At 45.4% G+C, this 11,965-nt stretch overlaps 1 protein-coding gene across 2 annotated transcripts in view; it reads left to right on the top strand.

Moving 5' to 3' along the window:
- Positions 1–11,214, top strand: part of GRIA1 (glutamate ionotropic receptor AMPA type subunit 1) — a 120,744-nt gene extending 109,530 nt beyond the window's left edge. For both annotated transcript variants that reach the window (XM_058034845.1, XM_058034846.1), the window contains exons 15-16: positions 5,873–6,007; positions 7,950–11,214. In XM_058034845.1, the coding sequence (XP_057890828.1) occupies positions 5,873–6,007; positions 7,950–8,138 (324 nt within the window). In that variant the 3' untranslated portion in view covers positions 8,139–11,214. The remainder of the gene's footprint in view (positions 1–5,872; positions 6,008–7,949) is intronic.
- The last annotated feature ends 751 nt before the right edge of the window (positions 11,215–11,965 follow it).

Genomic DNA, 11,965 nt, shown 5'->3' with positions numbered 1-11,965 from the left:
CTTCACCAAATGCTTTATTGCATTGTAAAGCATTCTGGGGCTGACAGACGCTATTTGAAATCAAATGCTGCTCTTCTCTGCAGCATTCCACATAACCAAGAATAACCCTTCTATAAGACATGCTACACAATATGGCATGGGTCCCACTCAGGCAAAACTCTGATTGACTTGTAGAGTGCGTGTATTTTGCAAGGTAACCAACTGAGCAGTAGTCACCATATGAATGAAAAGTAATCACTTCTGCTGGGAAACTGGAGCCATGACACAGCTTCCATAATTCCTTCACTACGAGCCTGCATGCGTCAGTGCCACAGAAATTCCATAGCCAATAAAATACCCATAAAAGAAATGGATGTGAAATCAGTTTAGTTTAAAACAAAACCCCCACAATACCGTGCTTTATCACGATTCTGTTGGGAAAAAATACAAAAAAGAAGTAGGGCTTCGTTCCACACCGTAGGGTAACCAATAGGGACAGAAAGAGAAGGTTTGGGACACATGGATTTATGTGGATCATATGACCTCAAAAGTGATCACATGTTATTTACATGTGCTTGGAAAACACCATCACACACATGTGAATCACATGTGAATAAATGAGATTGGATCCTGAAGTCATGAGAGCTGCTTGAAACTCCATGTGTACAATCAGTAGGCAAACCTTAAGCCACGCAAGCTTTTTCTGGGAGTGGAAGATCACAGTGAAGAATCCTGGCTGTAACACAAAAGGATCTCACCTAATCCTTGCTCAGCGTCTGCACCATGTCTGCAACAGAAGTGTGACATGAAACATGAGAGAAGTCAACATAAACTTCACCTGACCCCTCTCCTACCTACAGAAAAAACAATAAATTGCATTGCTCACTAGTTCTCACAACTGCAGCCAGGCAAACTTGCCCACCTATTGCCCACCCAATTTCTATCCATTTTTGTCTCTTGGGTCCTTTTGCACCTACTGTAAACAAGCTGATCTGCTCAGCTGCTCCATGAGTATCCCCTTCCTTTTTCCATGGTGTCTACAGTCCATCTGAACCCCAACTCCAGAGACAAATGCTCCTGCTTTGCTGAATATTTTGTATGTCATGGCATCCCACCAGGTGCTGGACATTGAATCCATGGCCCCAGCTGCATTGCCAGACAGTGGGACACCCCAGGCAGTGTCCTGCACTGGGCAGCAATGTCCCTGCTGCTCTTGTCCCCACTGTGAACATGCAGCAGCCACCCTTCACATGGACCCAGGGATTTTCCAAACACACTCACCTCCAGCACTGCACATAGCTAGAAACCATCCACCAATTCTTGAGCTTTTCTGAGTCCCCTCTGTTGCCACAGCAGGAGAGACAGAGACACTGTAATAGGCACTTCCCTAAAAGGACCTGATTTTGAAAACAAGCACAGGATGGACTTTTTGCAGGCTATGAAATGGGCTTACAAGGGATGCCTTATGTTGTTGAAATGAAATGACAAGGTAGACTCTAAATTTTGTGGCAAATGGATATGATTCCTGAGGCTTTTGCAAGGCATTGGGAGAAATGGTCTTTTCCTAGACCATGATGGCAAACTGCTTTCAGGGACACCCAGGCGTGTCATGCAATTAAAAGACCTTTATCAAAGACACACGTTTCCCAACCCTCTTCTCCAGTGACAGAATTTTGGTTTTATTAAAAAAAAAAGGAACAAATCCTGCTAGTGCCTTGCCCTGGCTTTGAAGGAGATTGGCAGATTTTCAAATCAAAGGTGTTTTATGCTGAGCAACCCCATCCCCGGCCATCCATGCGCTCCAACACATCCCTGGCAGCGCTCTGAGACAGTGGTCAGTGCTGTCCTTCATTGCTGAGCTTCAGGCCTTACCCCACCAAAGTCTGCCCATCTTTTGGGGTAAAACCTCAACTTTTGGAGCTGCCATATGCTGTAAGGACAATTCATCTTCTGGAGACTGCAACAACTCAAGGTGCCACCACCCTGCGCTGCCAATGGGCTCTGCTCACACTGGGTGACAGAAGGGACCAGCCCTGCTGGGAAACTCAGCAAATTTGGCCTGTTGTCTGTCAGCCAAGGAGAATTAAATAATGACAAAGGGGATGATGGACACGGTGCCACGTTTGAGAGTAACAGACGGGAAGGTGCCTGGTTGCTGCAGCAACAAGGCTGGGAAGATGGGTTTTTCTTTTGGGAAGATGGGTTTTTCTTTCTCTTTTCACCTGCCAATCTTCCCCCCACGTCAGGGCTCTGCTGCTGCGGGAGACGAGCAGTGACATTTACACTCCCACTAACAAGCTGGTTCAGTGATGGGCAGCTCTGCAGGAGAGCATCTGGAGTCACAGAGCCTGAGCAGAGAGAGGGGAGTGTCCTCTCAAGCACATAGAATAATTTGGGGCTTTTTTGTTGTTATGAGCATTACTGGGACAGGATCATGCATGGAAACAGCAGGCAGAGCCACAGTGGGGCACTCAGGGCCTTTGACCCTTCATGTGGGTCAGGTCCTGCAGCTGATGGGAGCAAGGAAATGTCACTACTGCCCAAAGAACATCCTGCATGTCCTGCTGGGAGAGGGAAGGAAGAAAAAGGATATTAAAAGGAGGATTTGCAAGAAGTCAAGCATCACCACAGGAGCAGTTTCACTTCTCAGCCTGTTCATAGCAGCAGGCTGTGCCATCAGCCGTGCTCCTGCAGCTCAGCATTCCTCAGTGCCCCAGCAATCTGCCTTTGGCTCCTTGGGAGAAACCTTACTAAGGAACCAGAAGTAAAACTCAGGCTGCTTTTCCTTCCCTGTATCTTACCCCACCACTGTGTCTCTCAATGCTTTCCTTTGCCTTCTGGATAAGACAATGTTCAGTTCACCCAGAGTGTCACAGTAATAATAGGAACAGCAGTAATAAGAGTAATAACAATAACAATAATAATGCTGCTGCAAAGTAAATGTAAGAAAAACATAACAGCCCTGAAATGAATTGTAGTGGTGGTGCAGGAAACTGCTTTGGGTCATCTCCTCTCTCTTACTGGTTGTTCTGCTGCTGGCATGAGGAGGAAAGTGGGAATTAAGAACCAGCAGCCTTTCCTGGCTGCCAGACTGCTCTGCCACTGCAGCCAGCTGAGGAGGTGCCTCACTGGACCATGAACCCCAAACTGGGGGAGGAAATAAATATCATGGCAAATGAACCCTGAAATTTGTGTATTCCTATGCCCAACAGAGCCAAGGAAGGCAGATTTCCTAATCTATGGCTGCAAGTCAAAGACTATAATATGGATTGCACTGATCCATTTATTTGAAGGAGAGCATCAATGGGTTTTCTCTTGTCTAGAGTGTCATCCTTTTGCACAAAGCTTGGACATTCCTGATTTTGTGGAGATTTCCACCCTACTGCTAAATCAAGGTGAACAATTCGGCTGACAATCATTAGGAATACACAGATAAACAGGATCCTGTCCTGTCCCCATTCTTCCCTCTGAGCAGAAAGCATGTGCTAATCAGCCACATTTCATTACGAAGCCAGGCTAAAAGATTAAGATGCTGAGAAGGGCAGGCCCTTTTAGTGTCTTTACCCCTCCCTGAAGTTGGGGCAGCTCCTTCAGACTGAATTTTAATGGGCAAAGTACCTGATATATTGTAACACAGTTTCCTCACAGTAATTGCTCTGCTTTTCTACATCTCCACTAAAAAACTCCCAGCATTTCCCAATTGGTGCTTAAAAGTACACCCAACAATCTGCAGAGAAGAGATGACTGAACAAATATACAGTCAAGCCTGGGGGAAAAACTGCATGAAGGCAGATTAGAAAATGACCAGAGAAATAATCTTTCACATATTGAAACTGCAGAAATTAAGAGGATATTTGCAGAAATCTCTCATTACAGAAAGCACACAGGAAGCATCAAGATTACAACCTGACCAGTGCATGAGGGTTATACAAGGAAGAAACCCAATCTTTCCACCAGCACATGTTGACCACAACAAGTCCCTTGCCAAAGTGATCAACCAGCAAAGCACAGAAAATGAGGTCACTTGTGGAGTTTTTTCCAGCAACTGAAACTCAGCAGGGATGGTCCCATAACAACCTTTGCCTCTTTCAGCAGAGGGCTCAGGATGGAATGTTGCTCCCCATGGTACCAGAGCCCACAGTGGGAGCACCATCTGGGAAGAAGTTTGGCAGCTTGCATGGGCAGTGGGTCCATGCAAGGACCCACTTGAAGATGTGGAGATGAAGGAGAAATAGAAGAAAAAATATCTTTTTAGCATTCTTGACCGGAACCCACTTTTCTTCTAATTTAAAAAAAAAATATATATTCTCTTCTGTTACAGGAGGTTATTTTAATTGTGAAAATTGAGATGTTTCCATGCCTTGAGGGTTGACTTTTTTGCCACCAAACCCTAATACAGAAAAACACAAAATCCTTTGCAAAAACATACTTGCCTGAAAGACTGTACCAGTGTCAGGCAGACTGCCCTGTAGTGAAACCCTCCATGCTCATGTTGATGCTCCACTTTGGACCCCTTCAACGTCACTCCAATATCCTTTTCTGATTCCTGAATCCCCTCCCTTCCCAAAAGCTGTGGGTTGCTTCTTGTAAAACCTGCCAAGAATCAGCTGTCCTACAAGGGCAAGGAACAGGCTGTGCCACCCACCAGCCCACGTGTCCATGGAGCAGCAGAGAGGAACACCAAGAGCTATGCAGAGGCTTCCTCACCAGCTGCAGACACTTCCACAGGCACCAGTGCTCTCCTTTGAATGTGTGGCTACATCTCAAACGAGCCACGTGCAGTTTCCCTCCCACGTCCACAGAGCAGGGCTGTCAGTGCTGCTCAGACTCCTGGTGGCCCCAGCAGATTTGCGCTGAGCTGCTGGGCTGGCCCTGGGGAATCTGTGCTGTCAAATAGGTACAGAGTGAAAACTGCAGAGCAGCAGCAAGCATGGAGCAGGGGACTCTGTCTGGTTCACTGCAGAGAAAGCCTGTCCTAGAAACAGGAGCTGAGCCAAGTTTGGGATCCTGTTGCTGCCCAGATTGTTCTCACACCCCAACTCGACCTGGTCATCGTGGAGGAGAAGGTTCTGAAAGCTGCAGGGGGTGACATCAGGGTTAGATGTTAGAACTTGGTTTCCCTCGCAGTGAAATGAGTCTTTCAGAGCTTTGTCTCTTCCCCAGAGAGCCGTGACGATTCATTAGGCAATTGTAAAATCAGAATGTGGCTGCTGACTAAAAGTTGCGGCTCATTAATAGCCCTGTTTATTGCCAACCAAATAATTAGCTTAGACATGCATCAGCAGGCCTTGATTGCATATGAAATAACTGCCTTATTACATAGAAATCAAATGAGTTTCTGAGGACAGCTCAGGTGTCACCTCAACCCCAGAATTGAAAAGGAAGAGGAAAAAAAAGGAAAAAAACCCATCCACTTCAATGTGTTGCTCAGCAACAGAATTTGCGGGGGAAACAATCTAGGAATGAAGGAATGAGCATTTCCAAGAGAACAGGTTATTTCAGGCAAGACATCAGGGACGAGCAAATGTCACAGAGGAGGAAAACTTCATTTTTTTTTTCCTCCTTTAATCAATAATTCAAACTAGACATTTTGGATAAAACAAGCATTTAAGCTAGCTGATTGAAAAACAGAGATCCCAAACCTTTACCAAGAGTCACATTGTTGAGGAAATGTTTATTTGTTTGTGTGAGGGAAACGTTAGATTTACTAGACACCGAATTAAAAATTGAAAAAACGCTCTTAGAAATGTCACTTGTTCATTTAACGAGGAAGATGATGTAATGCCAGTTCTGCTATGTTGTGCAGCATCCTTCCCAGAGCAATCCCATGCTAATTTTGCTGTTCTCCTTTCCCGTGTGCCCTCCCTTCCCTCCCTTCTCCTGTTTCTTGCAGGACAAGACGAGCGCGCTGAGCCTCAGCAATGTGGCGGGGGTTTTCTATATCCTCATCGGTGGGCTCGGACTCGCCATGCTGGTTGCCTTAATCGAGTTTTGTTACAAGTCCAGAAGTGAATCAAAGCGGATGAAGGTGGCAACCCATTCCACGGCCTTTCACACCTCCTCTCTGATCCTCCCCCGGCTCCAAAGCTGCCTTCAGAGACGGATGCAGACCATGGGTGGAAAGCCAAGACATAGGGATAACGAAGTGACTGTGTCACTCAGCTTGCTAGAAAGGAATAGGAGCATCTGAGGAAGCTGAGAGAGGGTCAAGTGGGCTGTCATGGGGAGCTGATGCAAGATCAGACATGTGGCAGAATGCTAATTCAAAATCCAGACACAGAGCAAAGCCACAGCACAAGCAGCAACAGCAACGCATTGAAATTCCTTAAAATGAATGAAGGCAGGCTATGGCAATGTGTGTGCAGCATGGATAAAGTGTGCTGGGGCTGGTGTGATACAGCCGGTGCTGCAATATGGAAAAATCCCCAAACCCAGGCTCCTAACAGCAAGATAAAACTGGGAGAGTGCAGTAATGATTCACATCCTGTTGTTCCCTTTGCTGGCACCCTGCTGGCACCATTTCCAGGCTGACAACACCAATACATGCTCAGAGCATTGTTGCCCTGGAATGGATGATGTGGGCCTCCAAATCCCAGAATTATGGATCCTCTTTGAGAGAAATTGGCCTCCAATGTCTCCTGTAATGCTTTTTTAAACTCCACCCTGTCATGGTCTTGCAGAAGCATATTTCTTACAGCCCAGGAGATCTCTTTCAGCCCTAAATTCTCGTGTGCCTGAATTTCTGAGTGTTTTGTCAAGAGTGAATTAGATTTGAGAGCCTTGGAGATAGACATTTAAGGCAGCACCTGTGGAGCACATATATCTGGGCAATCCTTTGCACAGATACTGTGGTGTTAGGGGAGGCAGAGGGATGTGTGACACATCCCTGGTCTTCCTCATCTTCACCTCTCCCATGAGCATGGAATTTGTTATGGAAATATGAAGCACGCAGTGAGTTTCAAAAAATCCAAATAGGTTTTTATTTCACTGAAACTCACCCAGAATCATAAGGAAAATAAGCAACTGCTTCTTTGTGTGTTATGTCGCCATTTCACAGCAGGCTCAGTGTTTTGTCAGCAATAATAACATTTCTAATGCACTGAAAATGTGCTACAGTTCTTTTCCCATTGAGGTCCAGGAAATTCCACAGGCAATGAGAGCTACCTTGAGCACAGGGGTAAAATATTATGAACCAATAATGTCCATGGAACTACAAAGATTAGATTATCATTTGTGCCCACTGTAAAGCTAGGTATGGCACAAATGCACTGCAAGAAAAGTGTCAGAATGCACTTAATAGCTATTCCAGATTTATCTGTTAGGGATAATTCTTCACCTGAATATCACAGTCCAGAAAGAATGATGGTGCCCTTGGAGATACCTTGAATGGAAAAAAACCAAATTTGCTTTATCTTTTAGTTAAATTGTTCTAAACAGATCGTCTCCTTAGATCTCTGAAAGTGAATGTTTTGGATGGATCTGGAACAGGAAGATGGAATTTTGTTTCCTGAATTAGGCTTGCATTTCCTAGTTACCTCAGTCATCACTGTAGACAAAAACACAGGCACATGCTCAAGTTGTCACATGAGGAAAGTTAAACATATGTTTGCAGTGAATCAGAGTCCACCGTGCATAACAGTCCTGGAGTAGCAATAGCATCTCTATGGGGGAAGTGTGTAAAATACTTCTGCTCAGATCCAGGATGACTGTTCTTATGTTGTAGAGTTTGAAGAGGTTTTTGGCATATGGCACTGTTGCTTTATGCCCCAAAATACTGCTGAAACATTTAATTTTGCATGTAGAAGAGGTGTGAATGAACAGAGCAGATGCAGTGGGGACATGCAGAAAGTGAGAGTCTGAATGGAGACAAGGAAGGGGAGAACAGTTACAGAAAGAACACACTGGTTAATATTATAATTTCTCCAACATTGCAAAGGACAGGGGGAGACCCCCCCGTCTTTCCTAAAAAGGGTTTTTGTTTAATCCCACAGCAATCAATCAACGAAGCCATACGGACATCAACCCTTCCCAGGCCGGCTGCAGCAGGAGGCAGTGGAGAAAATGGACGTGTGGTCAGCCACGATTTCCCCAAATCCATGCAGACAATCCCATGCATGAGCCACAGCACTGGCATGTCCCTGGGAGCTACGGGATTATAATTGGCCTTTTGACCCATTTCCTGGGTGAGAGCAGGGGCAGCCCAACTCCACCTCTCCAGAGCCAAAAAACATACCCAACACCAACAAGACAAACGATGATGACAGAAGGGACAATTGGATGGATCTTCTCAAGGAAATCAAATAAATTTCCCTTTTTATTTGCAAACAGATCCACTGGCAGGAGAACAGAAACAGGTCTGTACTGCAATAAGGAGAGTGTAATGGGATTTTACAGACTCGTGAACCATCCCTGATCAAAGAACCACTGGAACACTAATGAGGACTATGCCATTTTGTTTTAACTTGGTTGTTAATAAGTCTTAGTGTGTGCAATATATATATTTTTTCTTACTAATTCCTGTGGTGTCAGGGTAACATCAGCCCTTTCCCCCTTCCCTGCTCAGTCCTTCAATCTGGTTTAGTTTGGGATGCAAACCACAACGTCTGAGCTACTAAAGGCAAAAAAAGGAAAGACCAATATGTGGCAAGCTGAACTCAGTGCAGGGCGTCAGCATTGACCTCTTTTGTCCATTGTGGTTCTGCCTTCTTTGTTCTGTGGTGAACTTGGGCTGTGGAGTTATCTCAGCAAGGCAGACAGAGCTGCCCCAGCTCTCCCTGCAGCATGAAGGACTCGATGCAGGAAGAAACCTGAACACAAACACGAGGCTGTTTTACAGGGGGAGAAGTGATGGGTGAGTTTGGAAAGCCCAGGTAGCGTGAGGACAAAGCAGTAATTCTTCCAGAGATGATGAGTGGTGATTCAAGAGGAAAATCACGTGCCTGGAGTGGAGAGTGGCAGACTGGAGCAGAGGGTTGGTCTGAGATCACGGTCGGCTGCTAAGAGGGAAAGTAAATGTGGTATTTATTCCCCTCACGTGTGACTCTCCTGCCCAGGTTATTGGGGGCTAATAAGCAATTGTGAACCATTTCTTCATTGCTTAGCTTCTGTGTGTGCTCCCTTTCTGGTGGTCACATAAGGGAACCACCTTGGGCCAGGAACAGGCCATCTCCAGACACCCAGTTCTAGACAGCTGCCAATCAACCAGCGCTACGTGCTACAAGTCATGGGCTGCAACGGGGACCACCCTGCCAACCTGCTCTGAAATCCCTTTATGGCCATTCTTCCCTAACTCAGAGGGACAATTTGTAGGTAGCTGGCCAGAATGGATTCCTGGAAGGAGCTGCTGAAGCAAACCAAGGAGGAGATCATACAAGCAACCATGACATGCTGGTCACACTCAATCTCCCCACCAAGCTGGGGCCTGTCTGGGTACAAAGCCAAGCGTAGCAGATTCCCACTCTGCTTAGAGAGGGGGAAGCATCCACAAGTCAGGAAAGCAGGCTGCTGACCCCAAACTTGGTGTTGTAGAAACCCACAGTGCCAGGAGGTCCAGCCACAGGCCTGGAGGTCAAGGGGGCAAGAATGGTTTTCCAGAACCACACAAAAGGTTCATTCTGTGAATCTCTGGCATGGACAGACAAACGCTTCCCACCCTGGTGGGCCTGAGAGACCTCAGGGGTGTGACATTCTCAAGTGAAGGATTCCCAGGGGAGCACCTGGTGAGAGAGAAGATCTGTGGGGCAGGGGCTACAGTGAGCCCGCTTGGCCTGCTCCCATCTCACTCATGGCAAATAAAGTTCAAAGGTTCTCACAGAGTCCAATACCTGTCCAGGGACTGAGCTGCTGCTGGAGCATTCTGAGCTGCTTTTTCTCATTTTCTTTACTCTTTTCTGTTTTTTGCAACACAGCAAGAGAGGAGCCAGGAAAGAAGGGAAGGTGAAGAGAAAATGATGTAGGCAAATGACTGGTACAGGTCTATGAGAAGAATCTGGAAGTAAGGCTGGAAACTGTGTGAATTCCAGTTTCCATTAGTGTATGACTGTGCAGAGCAATACATTTACCACTTCTAACACCAGCCTGGTCTGAAGCATCTGCTTCACTTATCCACTTGTCATGCAACAATTTGGAGACCAGCAAGTCAGAGTCAAGGTCCTAAGCCTGGGCACAGCATGTCTTGTGCCAATGTTTTCCTCTGTCCAAAACTGGGAACATTGTGATCTTCATCTCTCATCACTGAACATGAACTGTGCTAACAGCCACTCCAAGCACCACTTCAGGGCACCTTCTGTTGCTTACCATTCTTTTTAACCTGCTTTTCTTAATTTTAATGTCAGTTCTGTGTAACGCTAGCACAAGTGGAGGCATCCTTATCAGCACAAGCTCTTTTTTTTCCATGTCCAGAGCCCTCAGATGAGTCTCCTGTCCCAGCTCTTGTCGTGTTCTGGGCCAGTGTGGTGGGAACAGGCTGCTGGTAGCCACCAGAGCCCCATCCTCCTCCAGGAGCAGGACCCCATGGCAGCAGGTCACAGCAGTCTCATGAGCAGCAGCACTGCTAGAACTGGCTACCTGTGACATGAAGATGTGAGATGCAGCTGTGTGAAAGGCTTTTGATCAGTGGAGGGGTTACAGAACAAAACAAAAAAAAAAAAAAAAAGAAAAAAAAAGGTGAATAGGACAAAAGCGTGGAAAATGTAAACTTGTAATATGTATTTTTACTACACTTTTCTTAAAAATAGAGTAATGGTAAAACTCTTGAAGACATTGACATTTTTTCTCAACAGGATTCCATATTTAACAGTTTTGGCTTTCATTAAATTTTGCTCTTTGGTACCTGGATCTTTTATTTAACAGCTATATTTGTTTTTAACTCTCTTTTGGTTTCTCTTCCTTTCTTTTATTTTCTTTTCTTTTGGCAGTACTGCAAAGGATTTTGCTTTATCAAATGCAATGGTGTTTTTCTTTTCACATTCTCTTTTTTTTTGAAGCAACATTTTTATTGGTAATTATTATTTACACAAAAAATAAGAAAACTATCAGCTGGAATTTTAGAACCAAGGATCCATGATCCATTTCTCATACCTGTCCATGCCGTTTTGTGCCAGTGCTGGATGTGTGGAAATGAAAATGATGTTACCCCTCAGGCAATATTACCCAACCTGAATCAAAAGAGATTTCTTTGATTTTTGCTGTGTCTGACTTGTGAACAGCAGCCGAATAAACTGCTTCAGGTTGAAATTGGGAATCTATCTAATATTTACCCAAGAGTCAGGAAACTAAATATTCATTGGGCTCAAAATTTATTATTTTGCTTTGTTTGGAGTCTTGTGGGGTTATTTTTTGAGGAGAGCTATTAGAGGATTTTAGCTTGTTTTTACAGAGAGGGAAGACATGGCCAGCTCAGAGAAAACTCAGAACCAGCACTGGTCCAAAAATCCCTACTAGAATCAGCTTTCCTAGGAGCCCCCATGCTGTTTCAGAGGCTTGGACATTTAAGATGCTTCTCACTCAGTTTTCACACAACTGACCTGCTAAGTTCCTTATCCAAAAGCTTGTTGAGAGGGGAAAAGAGAAGAGGATTTAAAGGGTGTTGGACATTTATGCAAATACTGACAGCTCCCGAGGTAAACTGCACTCATTAATGTCATGGTGTTGTGGAGCACTTGGTGTCACAGGTGTGGAAGGAGTCCCCTTCCCACATCCTCACTCCCAGTTATCATCTGGGAAGGCTGGGACACACAAGTGCCTTTGGACCAGGCATCCCACAGGGCCAAGGTCAGAGCACCAGAATCTCCAGCATCCACAAGTGGTGACTCCCCATTGGTAAGTTTTAAATACAGAATCAGCAAGGGACAGAATTAATAAGTTTTGAAAGGGACAGTGAACCCTGAGGCTGCAAAGAGCAAGAGATTCCCAAGTACTGGGGCCTGAAGGAGAGGCTTCCCAAGGGCAGGCTATCCTGGATCAGCCCAGTTTGGTCTTCCACAAT

The sequence above is a fragment of the Melospiza georgiana genome, chromosome 15, assembly GCF_028018845.1.
Source record: "Melospiza georgiana isolate bMelGeo1 chromosome 15, bMelGeo1.pri, whole genome shotgun sequence".
In the NCBI taxonomy this organism is placed as follows: domain Eukaryota; kingdom Metazoa; phylum Chordata; class Aves; order Passeriformes; family Passerellidae; genus Melospiza; species Melospiza georgiana.
Note: the sequence above shows the minus strand (reverse complement) of the source record. Positions and strands in the feature narration are given on the sequence as shown.